Source organism: Penicillium digitatum, chromosome 1, assembly GCF_016767815.1.
Source record: "Penicillium digitatum chromosome 1, complete sequence".
Taxonomy (NCBI): domain Eukaryota; kingdom Fungi; phylum Ascomycota; class Eurotiomycetes; order Eurotiales; family Aspergillaceae; genus Penicillium; species Penicillium digitatum.
Window position 1 is genome coordinate 1,383,977 of NC_089384.1, and position 24,944 is coordinate 1,408,920.

The 24,944-nt window shown below is 49.2% G+C and overlaps 9 protein-coding genes across 9 annotated transcripts; 3 read left to right on the top strand and 6 right to left on the bottom strand.

Moving 5' to 3' along the window:
• Nucleotides 1-172: 172 nt before the first annotated feature.
• On the bottom strand, nucleotides 173-1,186 carry Pdw03_2798 (Mitochondrial ATPase (Afg1), putative; the record flags this gene model as incomplete). Its single annotated transcript, XM_014682223.2, has 3 exons — nucleotides 173-523; nucleotides 595-1,111; nucleotides 1,173-1,186. 3 exons carry the CDS (start codon nucleotides 1,184-1,186, stop codon nucleotides 173-175), a joined length of 882 nt encoding a protein of 293 aa, XP_014537709.2.
• A 31-nt stretch (nucleotides 1,187-1,217) lies between these two features.
• Pdw03_2799 (Mitochondrial ATPase (Afg1), putative) lies at nucleotides 1,218-1,862 on the bottom strand (the record flags this gene model as incomplete). The annotated part of the gene is made up of 3 exons (XM_066100290.1): nucleotides 1,218-1,236; nucleotides 1,293-1,626; nucleotides 1,688-1,862. The coding sequence occupies 3 exons, from the start codon at nucleotides 1,860-1,862 to the stop codon at nucleotides 1,218-1,220; spliced, it is 528 nt and encodes a 175-aa protein (XP_065955690.1).
• Nucleotides 1,863-2,945: 1,083 nt separating this feature from the next.
• On the bottom strand, nucleotides 2,946-4,890 carry Pdw03_2800 (Protein kinase activator Bem1, putative; the record flags this gene model as incomplete). The annotated part of the gene is made up of 4 exons (XM_066100291.1): nucleotides 2,946-3,848; nucleotides 3,912-4,631; nucleotides 4,721-4,816; nucleotides 4,885-4,890. The coding sequence occupies 4 exons, from the start codon at nucleotides 4,888-4,890 to the stop codon at nucleotides 2,946-2,948; spliced, it is 1,725 nt and encodes a 574-aa protein (XP_065955691.1).
• Nucleotides 4,891-6,776: 1,886 nt separating this feature from the next.
• On the bottom strand, nucleotides 6,777-8,425 carry Pdw03_2801 (SAC3/GANP/Nin1/mts3/eIF-3 p25; the record flags this gene model as incomplete). Its single annotated transcript, XM_066100292.1, has 3 exons — nucleotides 6,777-6,990; nucleotides 7,047-8,292; nucleotides 8,356-8,425. 3 exons carry the CDS (start codon nucleotides 8,423-8,425, stop codon nucleotides 6,777-6,779), a joined length of 1,530 nt encoding a protein of 509 aa, XP_065955692.1.
• A 382-nt stretch (nucleotides 8,426-8,807) lies between these two features.
• Pdw03_2802 (Zinc finger, RanBP2-type) lies at nucleotides 8,808-10,800 on the top strand (the record flags this gene model as incomplete). The annotated part of the gene is made up of 3 exons (XM_014682220.2): nucleotides 8,808-8,908; nucleotides 8,961-9,096; nucleotides 9,169-10,800. The coding sequence occupies 3 exons, from the start codon at nucleotides 8,808-8,810 to the stop codon at nucleotides 10,798-10,800; spliced, it is 1,869 nt and encodes a 622-aa protein (XP_014537706.2).
• A 402-nt stretch (nucleotides 10,801-11,202) lies between these two features.
• On the bottom strand, nucleotides 11,203-12,227 carry Pdw03_2803 (phosphoglycerate mutase family protein; the record flags this gene model as incomplete). The annotated part of the gene is made up of 3 exons (XM_014682219.2): nucleotides 11,203-11,489; nucleotides 11,549-12,146; nucleotides 12,201-12,227. 3 exons carry the CDS (start codon nucleotides 12,225-12,227, stop codon nucleotides 11,203-11,205), a joined length of 912 nt encoding a protein of 303 aa, XP_014537705.2.
• A 2,214-nt stretch (nucleotides 12,228-14,441) lies between these two features.
• Nucleotides 14,442-16,841, bottom strand: Pdw03_2804 (uncharacterized protein; the record flags this gene model as incomplete). Its single annotated transcript, XM_014682217.2, has 4 exons — nucleotides 14,442-14,666; nucleotides 14,721-16,355; nucleotides 16,566-16,715; nucleotides 16,770-16,841. The coding sequence occupies 4 exons, from the start codon at nucleotides 16,839-16,841 to the stop codon at nucleotides 14,442-14,444; spliced, it is 2,082 nt and encodes a 693-aa protein (XP_014537703.2).
• A 1,502-nt stretch (nucleotides 16,842-18,343) lies between these two features.
• Nucleotides 18,344-18,705, top strand: Pdw03_2805 (YjgF/Yer057p/UK114 family; the record flags this gene model as incomplete). Its single annotated transcript, XM_066100293.1, has 2 exons — nucleotides 18,344-18,436; nucleotides 18,490-18,705. 2 exons carry the CDS (start codon nucleotides 18,344-18,346, stop codon nucleotides 18,703-18,705), a joined length of 309 nt encoding a protein of 102 aa, XP_065955693.1.
• A 3,199-nt stretch (nucleotides 18,706-21,904) lies between these two features.
• Pdw03_2806 (Protein MSB2) lies at nucleotides 21,905-24,616 on the top strand (the record flags this gene model as incomplete). The annotated part of the gene is made up of 1 exon (XM_066100294.1): nucleotides 21,905-24,616. The coding sequence occupies one exon, from the start codon at nucleotides 21,905-21,907 to the stop codon at nucleotides 24,614-24,616; it is 2,712 nt and encodes a 903-aa protein (XP_065955694.1).
• Between the last annotated feature and the right edge of the window lie 328 nt (nucleotides 24,617-24,944).

Consider the following 24,944-nt stretch of genomic DNA (forward strand, 5'->3'; position numbering starts at 1 on the left):
GAATTGAGCCGAGTACAAGTGTTTTGTGGGTCAATTTAGGAGAACCCCAAGATAATTTCAAAATTCTAAGAAAAGCTATGCTATGTACACCAAACTCGATCTATGTGCACAGGTATCTTCTCGATAGCACATTATAAGTGCACAAAAGGCAAGACAGGAGGACAAGCAGAATCTACATATTATCCTCACTCCAATGACTCCTCGTCTTCTGCCAAGCGTCGCGCTCCTCCTTAGTCTGCACAGGACTGTTTCCAAGTCCCAACCCGCGCTCCACCCACTCCTTGCTCCCCATTTCAGAAAGACGGGAAAGCGCACGCGCAAATGCAAAGCGCTCCTCGTCGCCACTAAAGATAGACGTGTTCTTCAGCGCCTGCACGGACATACCGAGGTCATCCATTAAATTGCGCATTGCGTCGGATAGATCTGAGTGGTCGCCGCTGTCACCTTTAAGTGTTTTCTTTACGTCGGTTTCGGAGATGAACAGGTTTGTGAGGGGGACTTCGGTCGTGAGGACTAGTTTGGCCTATTGGTGTGGGTTGTTAGTTGACTGCATCATTAACAAAAATGTGAACAGAAAAATGGCTCATTACTCACCCTGCTTTCATATACCGCATCGATGAACGTAATGAAACGTCTCGCCAGATCACGCTGGGTATGGTTCATGCCCGGCACGTCCGTGACAATGAACGCATCGTAATGCCGGACGAGCTCGAGGTAGTCAGCTGCACCTGTGGCCGAGCCGATGAGCTCCTGGAAGGTGAACTGCGCAGCCTTGCCGCTAGCACGGGGAACCTTGATTTCGCGGCCCCAGACAACCTGCGAGTCTGTGTGTTGGGGGTCATTGATAGGGTCGCCTAGGAACTCGAACCACTTCTGCGCGTGCTGCTGTGCGTCCTCACCCAGTGGGTAGTGGTAGACGGCAGCCGGGGGCCGGGGAATTTTGCGGTAATCTGTTGGGGAATTGAGGTTGATGACGCTCAGATCAGTCTTGAGGAGGTTGATGCATGGAATGAAGGATTCACGCTGGATGCCGTTTTTGTACAGGTCGTCAGGATGCCGGTTAGATGTGGTGACGAGGACGACGCCGTGGGACATGAGGATCTCGAGAAGGCTGGTTGGTAGGTTGTCAGCTAGGTTTTCGACCAAGCCCCGTCCGGGGAGAGAACACATACCGTCGCAGGATCATCGCATCGGCTACATCTGTACATTGGAACTCGTCAAAGCAAAGCACACCCGCTAGCTCAGCAATGTCAGCTGCAACCATTGGAAGCGCATCGAAATCATTTCCATACTTCATCTTCACCACGTGCATGCGCTTATGTACGTCCTGCATGAAATTGTGGAAGTGAATGCGCGTCTTATCCTTGATATTCGGCGGGAGCGTTTCGAAGAACAAATCCATCAACATCGTCTTGCCACACCCGACATCGCCATACATGTACAATCCCTTCGGAAGGTGATCGGGGATAGCTGACTTTTCCTTCTTCTTCGTGCCACCGCCGAACAGAGACCCGAAGAAGGAAGACTTTTGCTGAGGGTCCAGAGACTCAGGCTTGGGGTGAACAACCTTGGGCGGATTGTAATCTTTCAGCGCTTCAAAGAGGTCCTGTAGATTTTGGATAATCCCTGTAGAATCGGCGCATGTCAGCTTTAGAACTGTGGTCCGTCGGAGTTGGTCATGACCTACCTCTCTGATACTCATCATCCCTCAGTCTCCCCTCCTGCACGCGCACATCATATTCCCTCATGGGCCCATCCTGTGGCGAAGCGGTGGCGTTCTTATCGCCGTCCGAGACTGTAGCCAGACCCCGCCCCTTCGGCGATTGAACAGCCAGCTGGGGGCAGATCCTCTTCGAGGACATGCATTGCAACGGCGATCGAGTCGGCCGTTGCAGTGTATTGAGTGCCCTCCGCTTTGTGGCATAAGATCTACGAGTGGCGGCCCCCAATGTTGTAGGATGGAGGCCCCGAGGCGCCCGCAGCGCGCTCGGGAAGCACTCTGCACATAGCTTTGCCGATGGGCGGCTCATTGGCATGCCTTTTTGGACGTTGTCTTGGCAGGTGCGTTGCGACGGTAGATTCGAGGTCGGGTTTAGCGGGCGGAGAACGATTGCAATGCGAAGATGTTAACCGAGGTATTGCATAGCAGGCAAGGATTTGTTTTTCCTCCGGAGAGCGGCGGCGGGTTCTCGTAAGCTAACATAGGGCCGAGGCAGCAGATAGCGAATTATCACTGGCACTCAACCCATATAACCCACAGCTCCTGCAGCTCTTGACAAATTACAAAAATTCTAGTGGACAACCGGTAGATTCCATCCCTGGGGTCGAAGAGCAGTCGGAACTAGGGTGTCACGTGGCTCAACATCACTGCCTCTTAAACATGAATGTTTCTAACTTGATGTCAAAATTTATATCTAGTACCAAAGGAGTTGTGAGACACCATGGTTGAGCCACTCCTATGTGTGAAGAGGCCCCCCCCGGTATATGCACGAGAAGCAAAAAAAAATATGTACACAAGACAGAAGCAGGCAGACCGGGGTATGATCCTGGACAGGATGAGATGTAGATCTGATGCGAAATTGACGCAGAAACAAAAATGAAAAAGCCCATAATGCGACATTGCAGAAACAACAAAATCAAAGAAAAAAGAAGGAAGAAGACATGAAGACATGAAGATAGAAAGGAAACCCATGCCGTACATCCCGCATCAGATTCGTTAAATCGCGATCTCGTCCTCATGGACCATGTGAAATCGCCCAAAGAACTGATGACCAGTCTGAAAAAGAAGAAATTAAATCAAAGAATGATCATACGTCATCCCAAAACTCCAATGCACCAACCTTACTCGTGGCAAACATTATTACGAGGTTGACGATAGCCCCCTCGATGAAATCAAGGGCAAGTCTATTGTTGACCCGAACACCAGGGAAGAATTAAGTGCTTTTTTATGCAACGCTGACGAAGAGAGTCAGCTTGGTGTTCCGCTGCATGGCGTTATCCAGATCCTGATCTGTGAAGAGATCGACGTAGGAGCCAGAGGATTCGTCACGGTACTGCACAATAATGTCGTCCTGGATCTTCAACCGGTCGCATAGCTTGTCCTTGAGGTGCTGCATGCTCACGCCAGATGGGATGCGGATCGCAATCAGGTCATCCTGGAAGAACACCTTGACCTTCATGGCGCTGTTGGCTGATGTGCCAGGGGCCTGAGCGATGGAACTGGTTTGACGATTCACAGGCGGCGGGCCACCATTGGCATGTGGCGGGGGCGCCGAGGCACGCTGCTGAGATACTTGCTCCACAGACGCGTTGATTTGCTGCTGCGAAGACTGGCGCGACACGGTTTGTTGGGGATCCACGCCAACGGAGTGTTGAGATCCATCCGAGAACCGGGCGTCCTCGCCAAACGCTTCAGGGTCGATTTCGAAGTCGCCTTCTCTGGGCGAGAAGAGTTCGCACACGAGTTGACAACGCGAGATATGCGGGGGCATAGACAGGAGCTTCTTGATGTATTCGTCCAAGTTCTGTCGTCGACCATTGGAAATTGCGTCTGTGACGTGGGTGACGGGACCCGGCATGAAAGGGAGGGTTCGTCCACGGCCACGGTTGCCAGCTTCGTCTTCAAATTGAGTCAGAAGGGCGATCTGGAAGTCGTAGAAATCGTGGTAGTAACGCGACAGCTCCCAGCAGCGACCGTCTTCCATCTTCGCCTCGATGATGTACCAATACTTATCGTTGTCGAAACAGTAGCGCGGAATGTAGGCAGAGACGGGGATGAGAAGCTGAGAGCCCTGTTGCGACATGGGCACTTGTGACAAAGTTCCCTTGCTGGCATTACGTTGGTGCTCCTACTCAGACGCATCATCGGTTAGTAAATGAAATCGCAAATGGGAGTCAGAAAATTCGCCTACATAAACATTGCCATTTTGACTCATTTGACTCTGGCGGCTCATGGACATGTTTTCCATACCCGAAGTGCTACCGCCGTGACCAGGGTCGATTTTGCCCAATGTGATACTGCTATTCTTGTATTCTGCCGTCATCTTCTTCCATTCTTCAACCTTGGGAACACCGGCGCGTCGCACGGCATCAAGCGGGTCGGCCACAGCCTGTCCGCTTTGCATATCACGCAATTCGATGAAAGAGACGGGGATCAAGCCTGGGCCACCGAGACGGCCGATGGGTTTGGCGACAAACCACTCCGGGTTAGATTGAGCGATGACGATAATAGCTTCGCCCGCCTTCGCATCTAATTCATCGGGTCGCTCCGCCTGAAAATCGTACTGAACAATTCCGTAAACCATGGCGCCTTGGCCCTTGAGTGCAGACATTCTGAATGCGCCGTTATTGGTGATGGGAGAATCTTGGGAAAAACCGCGGTCGGAGAACCCGGAATCGTAGTGGTCCTTGGCCAGGTCGCCGGAACCCCCACTATCCCTCTCGTTTTTGCCGATAACCTCAAAAAAGGAGACGGGTACAAGCCCCCTAGCACTAGGGATCAGCGGATTGCACGCTTCGTACCAATCCGAATCGTCCTCCCTGCTTATAACGTGAAAGAAATCTCCCTTGCTGAATGCCAATTCCTGCGAGGTTCCCAGCTCGGGTTGGTAGTCGTAAAGCGCTTTGATTACCTAGAAATACGGTCAGCCACTGCCAAGAACGAGTCGGGAGTGGGACGGCGAAATTCAACCCAACTGGCGAATTTGCGCAAGGAACTGACTTTTTTCGGGGGTAATATCGCAATAGCGGACTTGGGTGTAATAGAGATGTGGTGATGTTTGGGTTCTTTCTCCCCCTTCAAGGACCGCCTAAAGGCCTTTTATTTTTGAAACCGGATTAATTAAACTTGATACCAGGTGATACTTCGGAACTAGGGAAACTCACCTTCATGGTAAGAGCGTGAAAAAAGGGATCAAGGAGAGATGCAAAAGAGGAGGAAAGGAGGAGCAGCCTCTTTTTTAGCCAAAATGTATACCTTGACCAGCGTAATCCGTGTTGCGGTTCCAACCACGCGGCTTGGATGATTGCCAGGGGGATCCGCTTTTTGCTTTTTTTTTGCTTTCTTTGTGATCTTGGATACTTTGGGGTATAGATGTAGATGAATTAATTTTGACTGTTCCGGGCATTCCAGCCATTGCGGGCATATCTATACTAGTCTTTGATCTGATATCTAGTGCAATGGACCTTTTTAGATGGTATGGTCATGTCAATACAGGATGACGCCAGCCTCCAGAACCTTGGAACCTTGGAACCTTCCCAGGCTTGAACATCGGGATATACATCGATGCACGCTTCAATGAGGACATTAGATGTCTTACTTGAGAGGGTCAAAGAGCTCTAGAACAATAAATTCCCAACGAGAGGTATTCGAACATGTCTTCCAATTTGATCTTTGCCATTTCCCGATTGTCTAGATTACAAGCCGTAACTACTGCTTATTGCCGCCGTTGGGCAGACAAATGATAACCCACCGTCGGCGGCTAGTGCAATAGAATCACACCCTACTAGACTAAATGCGACTCTGTCCGAGGCACTCCACTTGCCACTTTCTATAGATACTGGGATGTATTTCGTAAAGTACAAGTTTCGTACTAGTACATTGCACATTGTTATTGCACGCTGCATGGTACAGATACAAAGCAAGTACCTTGGAAAAGGTACGGAGTACAAAGAACGAAAAAGAAGCAAAAGAAGGATCTTTGCCCCTCACTTCCCCACTTATAACCATGGCTCAAACATACCTAAACCGCGGATTCTGACGTCGTCTCAAAGCCGTTCCGGTCTTTCTCTTTTAGTAATTTTGAAAGTCAAAATAGGAATACGGAGGTAGTACGGAGTGCTAAATATGCAATCGGGGATCTCCACCGAACAAGGGAAAAATGGATACGGAGCATGGATGTATCAAAAACATAGGGCCTAGAATGGGGGCCGAAACTGATAGGGAGAACCAATCCGTTGGTATTAAAATGATTTATCTTTTCTACCCAAAAAAAAATTTCTGGGGCTATGAATGCGCGGCTCCTGTAATCTGCCTACTGTACATGTATGCAGAGGAAATTTCATCTCGAGTTTTTTTGAATGTTAGATACAAGAATTGAAAGTTTAAAAAAATACCAATTACCCAGGTAAGACACTGGCAACCTTGGAAGCTGAAGAAACTCTGTTTAATGTCGATCATCGGCCACATCTGTACGAAAGGCATGGACTGTGCCACTTGGCAGGTCCCCCGCACATGTCTGAGTCTCGACCAGAGTTCCCAACACGCTTCCCGGTACGGCCCAGGGTTGGCCTTGGTTACCACGTGGCCAGTTTCTAAGTTTTCGAATGTAATTGAGATTGGAGGCGATCTACAAGCCAAAAGAATTCTGCATATAAGATACGTACTGGATAGATTGACTGTAGGTATTTACTATGTCCATGTGCTATCGCCTCTCTCCATCGAACCAAGTCAAAGTGCACATGTTGTGTCCTCTGGTTCCCAAAAAAGACCAACTCCAGGATCAGATGCCGCCGGGGGTGTGTTAGTATCGTCGCAATTCCACTGGCAGTCCTGTGCAAAGAACTCCGGAAGATGGGGCCGAGGCGAACGGGAATGAAAAGGCATCGAAAAAAAGTAAGGACTTTGGGAAAGACATGTTGTATCCATGTGTGGACGCAAGTGAACGCCTGCCGCTTTTGAAAATACGCCAAAAAAAAGATAAGCAAATGACTTGGACTGAGATCCAAAGGTTTATGATCCTCGGCGCAATAAACAGGTGGACAAAATGAGAACTTGGTTAGATCTGGCCTTTGATATCGACGACACGGTGGGCGGCTGCTTTGGCTTGATCGAACAACGAGCCTGCTTTGCCCGTCAGCAGCCTTACAGCTCCGTTCCTCTCCTCCAGCAGCTCTTCGGAGGAGTTGTCTAGAACAAAACGTGCGGTCTGCTCATCGGACTCGAATCCAAGCTCTTCTGTGATAAATCGGATGTTGACATCTGGCTTGTATCTACAATTCAAGGTCAGCTAGAATGCTCGAACAGAACAGGAAAAGTCAAGACTCACGCTCTACACATGGTTGCAAGAGCACTCAACCGCTCACGATCAACAAACATATCCATAAGGTAGGCTCCCATATTCGGCGTATCAAGGTACAGCTGGAAGAAACGATGGTAGTTCCCGAGTGCAAGGGCAGAGCGGACATCCAGGGCATGCTTCACGGCCAGGTCTTTCTTATCTTCTGCAGTCACATCGGCTAGTGCATCGTTCATCGCTGTCCAGTTTCGCGTGTAAATGAAATAGAGAATACGATAGGCCTTGAATTCTGTTGGGTGTCCTCCCAGCTGCTGGGCATAGAGCACTCGTAGCTGGGTCTGGCACTGGTTGTACTCACCAAGATCCCCCTTTTCCAAGGCGATACGTGCGTGGATTTCGTAGACAATGACAGTGAATTCATTTCGAATGCGCTGGACCGTTAGGTCTTGACGCAGAGACTTGAACTGGTCACAGATATAACCATAGTTGCTATCGTGCTTCCATTTTCTCTTCAATAAATCCAAGGCCTTTTTCAAGACTGGCAGAGGACGAACACTGTCCGGGTTGGGAGCAGAGGTCAATCGGAAGTAGTTCTTCTCTAATGTTTGGCATCGCCCGACAACGGGGCCTTGATCCGCGTCCACAGCATGCATCGGCGACCCTGCGGGAGAAGAGGGAGACTTCCCGCTGGCCCCTACTCCCTCAAAACGCTTTCTCCTCATCTCCAAATTAGCTTTGGACTTACTAGACTGGTCCAGTGTTATGCGTGGCTTTTTTTCTGTGGTAGGGTGAGTAACTCGATCTTCAAAACGATTGCGGTTAGCTTTTCTCCATGGCGGCGATCCAGTTTCCGAATGATGGCCATCAGTTGACTTTCGCTTCCGTGTGGCATCCCCGGGAGAAGCTGGGTGACTGGAAGCCCAGTTTGAAGAGCTGGGGTTGGCCAGGACCTTGTTGCGTTCGTTTTGCACCATGGTTTGAGGCAAAGGTAGCCTTTCCCAGTCAATCAATCCCAACTTGTCATTCTGGGCTGCTTCCGTAATGACGTGCCTCAACTTCTCCTGCATTTCGGGAATGCTCACGCTTGAAACTTGGTTTTCGGGAGCAAAGCAGCGTTGCACATATGAGCGTACGGGTGGTGGGAACTCCACTCGCGCCCGGGCTTCTGTATCCGGTGATGCCGACTGGGTGGTTTGGGGAGGAACGGTTCCATTGGTTGGCTTTGTATGATGGGCGAGGCTACGACGCGCTTGGACTGGAGTGTATGCCGGAGCCGCTTTTCGGCTGTTAGCCTCCTGACACGAGACCAACGAGACTCGGGTCGAATTATTTTTCATACCAACTGGAGGAAATGCACTAGAAATCGTGCCTGGGGCGGTAGAGCGCCAAGGTGGTACACTGGAACTCATCGTAGATGCAAGATTTGGAAAACAAACAAGGAAACAAGAATGATGAATGATGAAAGAAAGTAAAGAGCTACGAAGGGGCAAGTCTCGAGGAACGGCTGGAAGAGTCAAGATTTGATCTTACTCCTCGACTGACACTGATTTTGAGATGAGAAAAAAGATGATGAACGTTTAGTTTCGAAATGAGATGGTCACGAGCCAGAGAGTGAGAGTGAAGTCCACACAGACTCGACCCGTGACGGTGAGCGATGCTCGCTTACTCACCGGATCTTTGTTTGTCCGAGAAGCCCTCCTTATCGGGTTATCGCAATCGTCTTGGCTTAAATGACATGCCTCCATCTCTTAAGGGTTCTCCTTGATGTTGGGAGCTAATTGAACCTACTAGATGTTCTTCAAGTCGCTGGATCTGACTACTGCACTCAGACCCTTGCTTTTAACCGATGAGATCCTTCTCTTTGTCCAGGACGCGGTGGGGTTGTATGAAGGGTAAGTAGCTCATGATGATGCTCCTGATGCGGGGTGCTGATTAGAGGCAAAGGAAATACAAAATCCAGAATTACCAAAATGGCTATGCATATCTCACATCCCACAGAGTGTGCTATGTTGCGGCTGAGGACCCGCGGAAGTACTCAGTGGCTATTGATCTGAAAGAAATCGATCGAGTGGAGTCTCAGGTGCGACAGGCGTACATCTTCCTTTTGGGGTTTTTACTCTCAGCCGATCACTAATAGACTCACGTGTTCAAGGCTGGCTTCCTGAAATCATCTCCTAAGCTCACCATATACCCGAAACCACAGAAGAAGAAGACCGATAATTTAAGGAGCGCGACAGCCAGCCCAGCTGTAGCTCAGCAATCGGCCCTTCATCCAACGCAATCACATTCTCACCTCCCACAAACCAACCTTTTGCAGAGCACAAAATCTCCAAAGCTAATCAATGCCACTTGGATCTGTCCCATATGCTCATTCTCCAACCCAGTTCCGTCCAATTTCGACCCCGCAACGGCTAGTGCGGCTACGAATTTACCCCCGTGTCTAGCATGTGGCATCAAACCACCATTTACAACGGTTCTCAAAGCAGCAATCAGTGCTGCCACAAGCTGGAAGCCTCCATTGCTGAGTTCAGTTGCATCACCAGCCACTGCACAAGATGCAGAGCAACCAATTGCCAATGCGTCTCCATCGCCTTTTAGGCCCGGGAAAACGGTCTCTTGCCCACGATGTACCTTTGTGAACCATCCATATCTCGTGGAATGTGAGATTTGTGGAGCCCCTCTATCTGCTGGTTCCTCGATAAACGCAAATCGCGTGGACTCTCCTGCGCCGTTGTTTCAGCAATCACACATCGCCAATACGGAAGTTAGTGAGAGCATTAAACTTTCATTCCGTGCAGGTGGTGATAAGACATTCCATGAAAGACTCAAGGGAGCCCTGGTTCAAAGAAAATGGCTCTTGCAAAATGCACCCCCAGTGCCTTCGCCGTCGCAAGGCACCTCTTCACAGGGCTTTGCTTCCCCTGCCACTAGCGTTGAAAGTCCTCTGCCCTCAGCCCCAAGACCTTCCGGGGTTGGTATTGCAGGATTAGAACGCCGAGGACTGGAAGCTCGGAGGAAAAACGAGTTAGTCATAGGGAACGCCTTTGAAGACCTGGAGGCTTTAATGGCCTCCGCCAAGCAGATTGTTGCGCTGGCGGAGACTTTGGCGCGTGATTCTGGCATGGCTACTAATGGGAGCTCCCCAGAAACCAGCGCGGTGCTATCTGAGTCCGCCGCTGCTCTCGGGATGGTGACAACAAAAGACATGCTCAGTTCCGGATCTGAAAGTCTATATTTATCAGAACTTGCACGTGATCTGGCTGAGTATCTCACTGATGACCGAAAAGGTATTTTGCAGCGGGAAGGTGGGATTATGAGTCTAATTGATCTCTGGGCTCTCTTCAATCGATCCCGTAATGGAGTAGAATTAGCCAGTCCTTCGGATTTCCAGAAAGCAGCGGAGCTGTGGGAAAAGCTCAAGTTGCCAGTTCGTCTACGACGATTTAAAAGTGGTCTTCTTGTGGTGCAGCGATATGACTGGAGCGATGAGAAGACCATCGAGAAATTCCAGGCCTGGATGGAGGAGCTCCGGCGGGTTCCTCCGGACGATCCTGTTCCTTGGGATTGGTCTCTTTTCGGTCGGGCCGTTACTGCTCAGGAAGCTGCGCATCGGTTCAAATGGAGTGTTGGGGTTGCTGCCGAAGAGCTGGAGATGGCTGAAGATAGGGGGGTTCTCTGTCGAGAAGAAGGAATTGAGGGTTTGCGCTTTTGGCGCAATTTCATCTCATCCCGTGAATGTAAATACAACGTTGCATACACTCCTGTTGAAATGACGGGGCTGTGATCTTGCCCGCGGCACAAAAAAATGATACGTGAAAAAAAAAAATTCAAAGTCAAAGAATGAGACAGATTTTCTGTCTCTTAATCACAAATGCTTCAATTTGAAGATTAATTGCTGGATCATATGATGGGATTTCCATGCCTGCCAAGCTCGTCTAACTAATCGGGAGAATGGAGGCTTTCGAGGTTTCGATGGCGGCCTTGGACAGAGATAAGCGTCCTCGGAGAGGGGTATTTTAGAGGAACTTGGGGGACTTGAGGGGGCTTGAGGGACTTGAACTTCTTAACTTGGAAACCATCTTCCTCAGAAAGGTCAAGATCCGAGGAGTATTGCTATGATTACATACGACAACTGCGAGATGGCAAGGCTTTCCATTGAGCCTTCTCGGATGGTCTTACCATGTGTTTACTCCCGTGAAATAGTCCACCGGTGGTTGCGCAGAGGGGATCTAGTACCACCCCTCCTAGTAAACACGGAATCAGCTTGCCCGAGAAGGGCTACATGGTAAAGCCCTTGCTGAGTGGTAGTACCCTCTGTTTGAGAGGTAAGCGGATCGTCGTAAGCAATCACGGTAGAGTACTGAAGAGTCCAAACTCCTCGGACGTCAACTTTTCTGAGGAAGATGGTTTCCTCGTAGGTCGACAAAAAACCGTGCTTAACATTAAGCTCCCGCATATAGCGGGCAACTTGCCCTGTAAGATAGTACACATATTAGTACATGAATATAAAGATAGCATAATTTATACCATGCCTAGACGACGGCGAAGTGGCCCCTCTTGCCCGGCCTCAAAATCGTCCACTCCTTCGCTCAGCATATTAATGTGCTCATCGGGCCACGGCGCCTTGGCCCCCCCAACGACTTTGATTTCAGGCACACCATCGAACAACACCATGTCTGGGATACGTCGGTACCCGGCTGCTGCAGGCCTACTGGCTTTGAAGTCCCCCATCCGGCGTCGGTGTTGCTGCGCTTGAAGGGAAGAGGTCACCGGCCGACCAAGACGTTCGCCCAGACGGCCTTGGAGCCCGATCTCATCTCCGAGGACCATCTGCTCCTCGGAGATCGAGGTTTGTGATCCGAAGCCCACAACACGCACGTCAAGAGTGTCATTGTTCCAGTTTGTGCTTGGCAAAGAAAATGTGGTAATGACTTCTCGTTCAAAGTTGGGCCATGCCATCAATTGGCCCACAAAATCGATCTTGTGTATGGCGCTGCTATTGGTATGAATGTACCCCACTCGGGGGGCGGGGGGGAGGAAGAGGCTCGACGAGGATATTTCGTGCTGCCAGTGGTATGATTTGCGGCTTTTCGTTCCTGAGTCGAGATGGCACGCCAAGAACGTGTTGGTCTAACATTAATATGTTAGGCCTAGTCGTGCTCTGTTCCGACCATCCGATCTCACAATACTTGCGTAAAACGGGAAAAGCATCGATGGGTAGAGTAGTGACAGTTGGAGAGTGTATGCTGATTGAGTAAGCAGGAGAAGGCTAAGAGACTGATCTGGTAGATATAGGGAGAATGCCTTGGACTACATAGAGCAAATGTTAAGATCGTTTGCCAGCAGTGTTTTGCAAAGGATGTAGCTTCCTATTGAGCTCCTTGCGCTTCCTACATTCCATTTCTCTAGTGCTCGATAGCAGATATAACTGAGTCATAATTGCTCACTCTCCTGTCACCTCTCCTGCAGAGCTCTGGCAGTAATGAGCCAAGATAATCAAAAGCAACGATGCCCTATTGCCTGAAGCAAAGATCTGATCAGAGTTCCACAATCTGAGATATCACCCTTGTAATCTCTGTTCATTCGGTAGTGTCTCTGAGGGGGCTTCGCAAGATCAAAACGTGGCAACCACTCTTCACCGAAATTTCCTTTAGCTTTGAAAGGCATTGCATCTCGGAAACCAATAAAAGAACTGTAGGAATACGTCATTTGAATTCCCAGAATTATAGAAGAGATAAGCGGCATACATATCACCCTTGTTCTCATCCCAGACCAGATTGCGAGGCTTGGCCATACTAAATAATCTAACTTAGCATTACCCTTGGTACTAAAAAGCTGTTCGACTCACGGAAACTCTCGAAGTAAAATCTCGCGGATACGTTTTCGTTCATCGTAGTCCATATCCCAGTACACAAAGGCAGATTTGAAATCTCCTAGGCGTTTTCCGGGAACCGTCTCCCATACAATCCATGTGATATGTATGGCCTTTGGGAACTGCACCTAAGCTATCCTGAGACCCTATGTCGTATGCTAGAAGTGTAGGTGTATTTTGAGAGCGTTTGCTAATGAGAAATTTGTATGCTTTTAGCTCAGGGGGTGTGAATTTAGTTGCTTCTCGGGTACGGGAAGCTTTGTCCGCATTCTCATGACCGGCGTGTGGAACTTGGAAACAAAGACGCATAAAAGCCTCTTTTCCATTGGTTGTATTGGGGCATCTGAACAGGACAGATGCGTAAGAGTCGAGTGAACGATCTTGGCATTGATAGCTATGCGTATCGACCATTTCATCGATGGTCCAGTTCGAGGTGGTGGGCTCATTGAGGATGACCGTGTCGCCTTCATTTAGTCCACTAGGGAACCAAGATCGTGGGGACGGCCATAATTGACTCGATGAGAGATAGAATTGAGCAAAACAGGGCAATCGGCCGCTCTTAATCCGCTTCATCTCCAGCAAACTGACGTCGGCCTTTCAGTAAACTTTGGAGTTGGGGTAGTTGTGGAGCGCAATGAGCTCGATGAATCACTCAGATACAAGAAAACGGATGGCATTGACGAGGAAGCTCTCCCCCGCGTCTTTGAGATTGCAATCATTGAACAGGTCCAAGAAGGCATTTTAGGCCACATTGTTGGACACTGGATCTAATGGAGCTCACCAAGGCATAAGCGACATGGGAGGCAGGTGACGACGTCGACAATTTTGCGCCTTGGATGTGCGATTCAGTCACACTGTTTGGGCTATAAAAATTCCGGAGTGAGAATCTATCGGCTAGCGGTGAGAGTCAGGGTATCCTGTGTTCATTGGGAGGCTTGGATTTTATCGAGACAATTCAAGCTGTTCGCAAAAGCTTTGATACGAAGCTTAGTCGTATGTCGATGCTCTACATAGATGAGTTTGATAAGAGCCGGTCTATTGCCAGCTATGGGGTTGATAGTATGCTTGGTGCTAAGCCTGGATATTTCTTTCCAGCAGCTGTTAGATTCGGGTTTGACAATCACCGAGTTTGCAGAGGATGTTCGTGCAAAGCTAATTGTAAGGGTGATATTAGGGGGACTATGCTGGAGTCAAAGTGAAGAGCAACTCAATACTGGGGTCCCCAACAGCAGGTGGCCTAGTATCATATCAAGGCGTACTAATAGAATTGCACAACAGTCTCTTTTCACAGTCTTCGCCAAAGGGTTGTATTCTATATTGGTCTTCATCCCACATCTGGATCCAGTTTTGAAGCACTTTATTATCCCGCGGCTTAAACGAAATTGACAGTGATAGGTAGAATACAGGAGTTTGCATGAAAGGGGGGGGGGGGGGGGGGGGGGAACCGAAGAATCATCAAACCTAAGTCGCAATTTTCTTTTCTGAAGCTCAAATGTCCATGAATTATTTGCAATGGTCTCAAAATAGAACCCGAAAACCGCCGCCGGTGCGGCCTACTCTTGACGACGTCGATCAGACTCTAACACAGTGAATCCATCAATTCCCTGCCTATCATTCCCGCCGGTGCGGAAGAACTCGGTCATGACCCCAAGAGCATAACACGTCGCTGCAGTGGCTGTGCCTACAATGAGCATTCTGCGACCTATTTCGCGACACAAAGACTTGGGTTTGGTAGTTGGTTCTGGCGAGGAGTTGGAAGACCCCGTTGCTGAAACAAGCTAAGTCGATATGTTAGGAAGCCACCTAATCAGACAGTTCTACTATCTACTCACCATACTGGTGGATTGCCAGGGAGCTCTGGAACATGTAGTGGCGGGGTCCTTTGAGTTGTGGCAAGGATGCCGGGAAATTTCGGCGTGAGTTGCTGGTTGGTCTGTTGCAGTTTCTGAGAGAGTGTGACGAGGGGTGCTTTGAGTCTTTCGGAAGACAAGGATATTGCCTCCCCCGGTTGCAATTTCGTAACCATCTTCTTGCATCTTCTCAAAATAAGGGAGGAATTTGGCAGGGTTTTGCAGTCGAGACAGAATTTCAATTGGCTGACGATGTTCACCAACAGCGAAAAATGAGTCTGCTTGTGCGGCTGAGACTTGCGACGTCGAAGTATCAAAAGCGAGAATATGGAATTGAGGCGAAGGAGCTTGGGAGGCTGCTGGTTGCTTTCCTTTTTCGGCTGAGTCCTGGCTTTCGAGAATGGAGTCATTATTGCGATCTTCGGAAGCATCAAAATCCAGCATATTGGCTTGCACCTTCGCTTCCAAAGGAGTATAACGGGGGCGAATGTCACTAGCATCCAGGGCGGTCACATCCTTATTTTTACTGGGACACTCGGCACTCGCCATCTCAGAAAAGATTTTTGTCTTCAACTCATTCCTAGGTGTATTGTCGACAGCAACTCTGGTCATCTTGGATGTGTCAAGGCTAGTGGGTAGTTCTGGCTGTGACAGGCTTTTCTCAATAGAAGCTGCGTTACCAGCTAACCTGGCCTCTAGTTCACTTCCAGGAGGACAATCAACAGAGGTCTGGGCTTCCGATGGGGTGATTTTATGGCTGGCTGACTCCGATAAAATCTGTGCTTTAATCTCACTACCTGGAGAACACTTAGCTCTTTCTTGAGCGTCTGTCATGGTGGCGGTGTTCGTTGTTTGATTAAAAGGACCGTCGTACTCAAGGCCGAGACTACCGATTTCGGAAGAAAGCTTTGCGTCCACCTCGTTGCCTGGGAGGCAATCAATAGAAGTGTCAGTTTGCTTGCTCGGGGTTTGTGTCTCGAACCCAGATGAAGAACTCTGGACAGCGCGGTTTGCAGGATCAGGCATAAACTTGGCCTCCGGCTCACTTCCCGGGGAACCTTCCAGGTTGGTGCCCGTCACCAAACCAGCATGCAAATCCAGCTTATAAATATCTCCGTTGGCACTGGAGGAGTCCGGCTGAGGCTGTGTAGAAGTAATAGAGTCAGAACCATACAGTGTTCCCAATCCACTTCCAGGAGAGTAATTGATGTTTACAAAGGGACTTCTTTTGGTTTCCTGAGGAACTTGAAGCCTGCCCTGCGCATCCTGAGAGGTGGGGGTTGATGTAAAGAGTGCACCTATATCATCGGCTAGAGTGCATTCAACTGTTGAATGTAAACTCGACGGGGCTTCGGGGCTCCATCCCGTGTTTCCTGGTTGAAACTGTCCATCCTTGGACAAACTGGGGTTGTGAGCGAATTTTGCCTCAACTTCAGTGCCCGGGTGACTGTCAACCACTTTGTAAGTGTTGATTTCTGCTTCCAGCTCACTGGTTTCGAGTGTAGTGGGGGCTGAAATCAGCACCATGTATCCACTGATAGAATCGTACTGCAGTCCAACACGATTGGGGTTACTTCTCGTTTGTCGCTTGTCTACTTTCGGTCTAACATTGCGTGACTTTTCCATACTGATTAGCGACTGGAAATCACTTAATAACGTTTTGTTTTTGCCAAAACTCAGAAAGGGGTCCAATTGGTGCCCGAAGACAGCTTTGTAAGGGTCTGTCTCCATGTGACATTTCAGCAACTCTTTGCGTTTGTGTCTCTGTCCTGAATCCGAATCCCAGAGCCTTCTTTCTCGGCCAGCGGGGAGGTAGGAGAATGTTACCGGAGAAAGCCAAGCTGCCCAGCTCCAGCTTGAGTGTGTGTCATTGGAAGTCGCATTGATGTCACGACAAGTTTCGTGCTTTCGTTGATTGTATAGAAAGTATCGCTGATATCTGTCAGAATGACGTGACAAACGCTCTGTTTTGCTTCCCTGAATGTTTCGTGAACATCGCCTTATACTCCGATTTGAAGTCTGCGTGCCCACCAATTGGGAAGATGCCGGGCAAATAACTCGAGGCCCCGACTTTCTGATTGACGTTGCAGCCGAGGAACTCATGGTAAATCCTTGAGATTGTATGTAGAAGCTCAAGGTGTTGTTAATTCCTGACGACTTATCCTAGCGTTATTGAAGGGCTGGTGATTCTCGCAGCATGTAGGCAATGGCTCTGTCGATCAGATCCACTTGTTGTGTTGAATGACAAGAGGAGCGCTGATCCTGGCCGGGTCTGTCCTGCAGAGGCCTTTTCAAAAACCAAATTTTTTTTGGGATAAGTGGGACAATAAGATTGATGTCAAATCTTCTCGGTCATAGCTGAAGAGAAATGAAAAGGAACGAGGAAGAAGGACGAGAGCACTCCGTACAGCGCTCGGTTTCCCCGCAAAATTAAGTCAGCAGCGTTGACGTCACACTTGGATATCCCGTCTTCTACGCTGTTTGAGGTCACTCTTTGCGTTAACAAGGCAAGTATAAAGTGAAGATACGTTTAAATTTTGCGACCTAAATTTACTTCGACTGAAATAACAAAGGCTAGGATAATGATAAGTCTCGCTCCTCAGGCAACAACACATCCACAGAAGCGTACAAGTAAAACGCAAGAATGACTACACAAGCCAAGGTTAACACAAATGCGCCTCTCCATATCCCATGCCAGCGGTGCAGTCATTTTCTTCACTTCCGATTCCTTGCTGTTCTCCGCAGAAATAATGTCATGCGGCCCTAGAAATCTTTTCTTCTCAGGAAAGTTGACAAATTTCCAATTTCCTTCCATGCTACACAAGATATGCCAATGGTCAACTTGTAAAGTCCAGTCGATGAAGCGACTCAGCTCTGCTTAATGTCGAAGAACCACTCATCGTAGGCCCAGCGACGCGTCATGAACCTATGTTGTACCTGATTTAACAATAGCCTTGACTCTCTCCGGTCGGAAATCCTGGTAAGGTTAAGCTGCAACGATATTTTCACTCGATGGGCTTCTTGTTTGGAAGATGAATAGGCAGCTCGTGGATATGTTTGTGATAATGACCACATCTTCCCATTTCTGTGCAGCCGCCCAGTGTGGAACGGGGGGGTATTAGCGTTGGGCAGCCAGGTCGTTAGGAACCACCTCAAAGCCTCTAGCGATATGGATAAAAAGAAACTACGATCCTTGACAAAGCTACGTTTGAAGGGCGAGGTGATGAGAAATATGCCCCCGACACTGCAAAGGGAAGGTTGCCGGTTAATGTGTGTAAAGACACTGTTATTCTTTATTCTCCCTAATTTAACAACTAATCGTGCTTTCATTCTAAATTATTTACACTGAAAATGAGAATAGTTATAGCCTCGCGATCACATCGTTGTATTGTGCTCCGACCTCGGGAAGTACACGGGACTTTCAACCGACAACGACGGTATTCCCACGGTATCCCCCGCGCCAGCGCGACGCTCAATAACTTCTTCTTGATCGCATTCTGACTCAAATGATTCCGACTCCAATCCTACAGAACATCTAAGCCCACACGTACCCCCGTCAGCCCCAAGGGCGCACCCGTCCCACTCTCAATCCTATCCCAAGGTGTATGGTTGTTAGCAACACGGTCCACTACTCTGGCCAGCTGGAGGTAGACCCGATCACGGGCGACATGGCGGAGGGAACCGTCCAGGACCCAAGAGTTTGAAGAAACGCGATTTCTGATTTGTGAGATAGTTTCTGATGTAAGACCAGCAAAAAATCCTACACAATCTCAACACCATCCTAGAGGCTGGAGGGTCGAGTCTCAACATCTTCCTCACGGGTATGGGTGGTTTCTCAGTGGTAAACGAAGTCTACGCTACTTTTGTCTCGGATCTTAAGCGGGCAAGTATTTACGTGGTCAAAATCATGAGGTTCGAATTCCACAGGGAATATGTTTCGGTCTGGAATCCGTCCTTTTTGTCTTAATCCCCCCCCAAAAATGTGGACCGTTTCTCACAATCATCGGACCTGGCCCTTTGGGGTGCGTAGGGGCATTGCTATCAAGTCACTCCCTCAGGGATCGGATGTCAAAATTGACTAATCTGGCCTGGTTACAAAACTTGGCCATGGACGCAATTCTAGACTTTGAACGGGACAGGGATGACGACGTGGAGAATGAATAGGGCAGACAACTCCACTTGTGTTTCAGCAACAATCAAATAGGTGCGTCACATGATCTCTGTATAGTTTACAGCCTGGTTGGAAATAATACGAAAGCACGGGTAGTGGTTACGTGTAACTTTTGTTCGGCGATTTTCAATTTAAAACAGGCTGAAACCAAGGATGAAGGGTGGAGACTGAAGCTGTAACGCTCAGGAACAGGGTTAGCGCCTGTACTCGTCCATGGTGCTCCGTACAAGTTGATGAGCCCCTGGACGTTTGTTGTATAAAAGGCTCTTAAAGGACCAGGAGAATCCATGGACATTTCTTTTTGTACATGCCTTCAGCGAAGAGAATCAAATCTTGAGCTGACCTACGGAGTATAGTCGCTACTGGGTCATTCAAAGAGAATGTGGCTGGGTCAGCTATAATTAAACCTGTGGAGCTTGTCTCTCGCATAAGCGTGTATGTTGTATGCTCCGTTCGTTGTTCCTGCATTTCTAAAAGCTTGTTGATCTCGAGGATCCATACAGTATGCAGCCACAAGACTGTGTAGTACTAGATGAAGATCAACCGAATTTAACTGAAGAAGATATGCTGGGATTTCTCGGATCAATTGATCTAATGCTATTTGGCATCGGTAGGCACAATCTCAGACACGCTAAAAATGCTAAGCATCTGAAACTGACGACAAGATCGAGGGGAAATCGCAGTTGCCTACTCCATTCCGATCGGGGCACGTGGTGTTGACAAATATTTTTTTAGAACTTGAAAGCTCAATCAGTTCGGACCCAAGTCTTGTCGAATACACTATGAGCAGGTGTTCGTGTCAGTTAATCTTTATTAATCTATAATTCTGGAGACAAACGCTAAAATTTCGATAGAGTGTGAAACATTCTTAACATCTGCCGGGTTTCAATGACCCAATTTTGACTCAGGGCTCATCCCCTACTTCCATTGTGGATAGAACTAGTCGTGATGTCGCACAGCGTGACTCGCCAATCCAGCTCAGGTAATTTCCTATGTCTCATGGAACCTCAAATGGGAGAAGCAATTTATGGCTTGTTCACAGAATGTCGGACAACTCTTTTGCTAAAAATGAAAGCACTCTGTTCGGCTAGTCAGCACACCCACGCGGAATTTCTTTGTAGATTCTAAGCTAAAAGGAGCTAAGTGGACAAGATGAGCTTAAGCCATAATAATCTATGGCATTGTGAGCCGGGTTATCTGGTCAAAATTGGCCTGTGCATGACATAGGTAAAGAAGCTGTAATTGGGGCCACGCACTTCAAGAGATTCCCGACACGTTCAGGTACGCGTGTGGGAGGGACCCACTTGGTTGACGCCTCCGGGCTAGACCCTGCGACGGACTAAACTTTAGGCACTTGTCAGACTTTTTCCTTTTTTATATTGGCTAAAGTGGATTTAGCCCTAACTCCATTATGGATTTCTTGCCGTCAATAGTCTCCAGGGCTATTTATCTATTAATTGATCAGCTCATAGGAACAATGCTGTGAGACCTTAGGGATAGCAGAGTTTTGGTAGGTGGTTTTTTTTTCTCGAAATAAGTACTGCCATCACTGCCTTGAACTGTTTAAAAACTTAATTTTCGCTCTTGCATCTGATTTTAAATGTCTATACTTCGGACTCCGCTTCGGAAAATGAATTTCATAGTACCTGTATCATTGGTATTGTAGGTTATGAGTTGAGTAACTACTTATTTCAGACCTGAAGGTTGATTTATAATCCCCTTCTCATTAATTGTCGATCTTGAAATTGGCAATCGCCGGATTGTGCTCTAGATTTTATGGTTGCACATACCAACGGCGTAACAGGAAAAGGAAAGGGACATGTCACCTGAGTATATTGCATAGGCTAAAAAGGGCTTCAGTCAGATGCATCAGTGCATACAAGGCCACCCTGCACCTTTCGGGAATAGGCTCATGATTTTCCCGATAGACGTTCATTATTAATCATGGGTTTCTGCATGGCATGACCCATGAGTGCCGTAATGTGAAAAGTCCTGGGTACATTGCCTAACTGCGTTGTCTTGGCGACATAGTGCCGGTTAGTGTTTAGTTAGATACATGGTTTCAGATGAGGGCATCGGGACACCTTGACTTGGAAAGTTCCAAATGAGCTTTTAAGTACTTTGCATTATGGTATAGATAACGGAAGTTGATAATCAGATCAGGATAGATGATTTCAACCTACAAAATGGTATGTTCAACATTAGAAATTGGAACAAGTGCAAAAACAGCGAGTACAACATAGAAATCACAAACAAAAAAATTTAAACGCTCAGGGGTAAGTGCGTGGCCACATGCCATGCAGCTGCCAAACACCCGGACCAGCTTATTAAATACACTAAAATACGTAATTTACTGTAAATTACCCTTGTTGATGCTGCCACAACGTGTCCCGGCCCCCCCCCCCCCTCCCCATTCCACCTTCCCCCCCTAATGATGGAGTGATCCTCCTTCTTCTCTGATCCTCAACTTCATTCACTCATTTACTCCTTTCTTTCACTCCCTTGTCTGTATTTTCTGTGTTCGCCTGTTGACCCTCAACGGCGGTTGTGACCTGGGCTAATTACCCCTTGCATTGGTCACTCGCATTGCCTGTTTTCCCTTTCTTTGATCTCGTAGCCCGGACGGTTCTACAGAAAGTTGTTGTTCGCTCCTTACAGCTTTTCTAAGCCCACACTCGTTTGTCGCCTTTTGGGGGTCGTTTCAGATTTATTGAAATCCCTCTTTTCATTCGTTTATTGTCAATTTGTTTTTTCTGCACCTATTCGGTCTCTTCTGTTGTCATCGAGACGTTAGATCCTCTGGGTATAATCTTGAAATTGTGAATTTATCAGAATTGTCCGAGGTCTGGTTGTGTTGGAAACTCGAAAATTCCAGGCGATCTACCTGTTCCCACACCCCCTGATCTTTCATGAGGTGTTGCCAGACGGTGTTTGTCGCATTTTTACACACTGACCTTGGACCCCCTCCGAGCTATTACGTACAGAATCATTCAAGATGCGTCCTGACGCGATCTCCATTCTCGCAGCCTTACTCGCTGTAGGCAGTCTTGAGCTCGTCGTAGCTCAAGATGCCCCCGAAGCGCATGTTCAGCGGCCCCGCTGGTACTTCCCGCAGGAAGTCAAACGAACGATTCGCAGAAGCGCTGGGTCCAACCCTGGCTCCATCCTCAACGGTACATTCGACAACTTCACTCATACCCAGGTTACTTTATCCACGACTACTCCCATCCCCGAAACTTCCGCCTCGGCTCAGCCCGCGAAGGGAAAGGATGTCGTTGTGACCGTCTCGGTTGACCCCAAGAACCCCGAGATCACCCACCGTATCACTGGGACTACGACTAATGGCGGTGAACCAACTAGCACTACTACCGCGACTACGAAGGCGAAGATGACAGATGGTTCGAGCACCGAGAACACCACCAGGAAGAGCTCCGAGGCCGCGTCTACCGATGCGGAAACCACGAGCAAGCAGGGGTCGGAGGTTGACCCATCAGCCAAGGCTTCGACTACATCTAAGTCTCCTTCAACTAAGTCTTCTTGGACCACAAGCTCTAGCGACGCTCCCCTTGGCGGTTTGACCTCTGGTTCAGGAAACCTCCGAGGAGGTAATTCTACAGCCTCAACCGTGAGCACATCTGCAACGGCAACCACGCTCTCGGCTGTGGGCACATCTGCAACGGCAACCCCGCCCTCGACTGTGAGCACATCTGCAACGGCAACCACGCCCTCGGCTGTGAGCACATCTGCAACGGCAACCCCGCCCTCGACTGTGAGCACATCTGCAACGGCAACCACGCCCTCGGCTGTGAGCACATCTGCAACGGCAACCACGCCCTCGGCTGTTATCACTTCCGCAACTGCAACCACATCCTCGTCTGCTAGCCATACCTCAGATCCATTGTTTAAGGTAACTTCGCCTACTTTTTCTACTCCTGCTGCATCCCACAGCGATGGTCTCCTTGGTGGCTCGACCTCGGGATTGGCCAACGTTTTGGGCGAATCAACAACCAGCAGCTCCGTCTTTGCGACACCCACTGGTCTCTCTAGCGCCAACAAGATCAGCAGCGCAGCCTCAGGCATGGCAAGCTCGGGTTCGGATCTCGCTGGCCTTTGGGGCGTGGGTGGCAAGTCTTCCACCGGCAACAGCACAAGTGCTACTGTGTTCCCGGTTGCTTTGAGTTCACCTATCATCCCAGTCAGCGTGCCTGCTTCCGCTACCAGCTCGCTGTTGTCCATACCCACCCCCCATGGAACTACAACTTTTGGTGATTTCGTCGGTAGTCCCGTGCCGAGCGTGGATTCTGTGCCTGGTGTCACCTCTGCTGGCATTGGTAGCACTGCCTTAATTCCGACTGCGTCTATGCCAAATGGAAGTCTTTTGCCGGCCAAGTCGACTGGCATCATTCCTGGCCAGGCAGGTACCAACAACGGTGCCATCCCCACCCCGGCCAAGACCCTGGGATCAATTCCTGTCCCACACTCGCCAGGCTCCGATTCTACCTCAACTTCCGTGTCTGGAACTGTCTTTGGCTCTAGTACCCCATCGGCTCCTTTGCTGGGCACTAGTGCTATCTCTTCTGTTCCCTACATTGGCTTTCACGACAGCTCCAAGGTTCCTATCCCCACTTCTCACCCAGCCTCTACCCCGCTTCCCTCGTCAAATCCATCGACTTCGTCAGTTGTGTCCACTCCGTCAACTCCGACGACTTCGACGAGCGAAGAAGTGGGCACGGCCAAGACCACTGTGGAGCCTCAGACCCCGACAGAGGCGCCTACGCCGCCCACCGACAACAACAACAACAACGACGACAACGACAACGACTGGATGCCATCGACCATCCTTATCATGCCCACCGTCACTGCTACCGAAAATTCGACCTCCGGCCAGATCGCGAAGCCCACGGTACCACCCTCGCTCCCTGGCTCTATTACTCCATCGAATGAGGTTACCGAGCCTCCGTCTGACTCCATCTTGCTCCAGCTTGGTTTCAATAACCAGCTGCCCTGGTCATTTGTTGCAACCACTCCTTTGTCCTCGTCGCAGATCTTTAACTACACCCCGCAAGCTATTGAGAACGCTCTGCCAGCCCTCTCTGCTAAGGACGGCCCAGTTATGTTTGCTATTGAGCCTTATTACAACTGGCAATCGACAGGTTACAACGCCACTATTGCTATCTTCTATTTCGCTCGTGACAAGGTCGATGCCCTGAAAGCGCTCAAGGTCAATCCCAACTCTGCTCTCTATACCCAGGCTAGCGAATCCCTCCATTCACTGATGGGGATGGTTGACCCCACAATTCCCCTCGAGTTCTCAGGAAACTACCCTAGTGGTAATATCGACTCGACTGGCGGTAAAGACAAGGGTGGCAGCGATGATGGCTCAGGCAGTGGCAACAACGAAAATACCGATGGCTCTGCCGGCACCTCCACGGCTCAGGCTAGCTCTGTTGGAATCGGAGTCGGTGTTGTAGCCGGTGCTGCCGCTTACGGTGCGGGTATGTTCTGGGTTGCCCGTCGCTACCGCAAGAGAAAGCAACTGCACCAGCGCTCTAGCTCAACCGTTGAGCAGATGAGCCAGGGAGGTTCCGCCGCTGGTACGATGTTCGCTGCCGGTGGCCGTGCCCCCAGCCATGTTAGCCGTGGAACCGCTCGCTCGCAGATGATCAGCGCTCCCGTTATGGCGGAGAACTCGCTAGGATGGAACTAGACATGCTTTTGGAAAATACGACGTATTAACCACTCCTTCCATCACACCTCACCTCCTTTTGGACTATACAACAATCAATCAGAGGGCATTTTGCCTTCGAAGACTCTTATCGCTCTCCTGAGATAACTGCTCCTTTCAACGTGCTCATGCTCTCCCACTCTCCAACCGAGGCAGGAACAGAGAGACTGCACAAAACTTCATTTTCATTGTCCATCATCCGCCAAGGATTTACATGTCACATATCACGTATCTCTTCGTTCTGTGCAATTTTTGACCAACCACTTTTCTTCTCAGCATGATACTCTGAGTGACAACTGGCTGTCGCTGC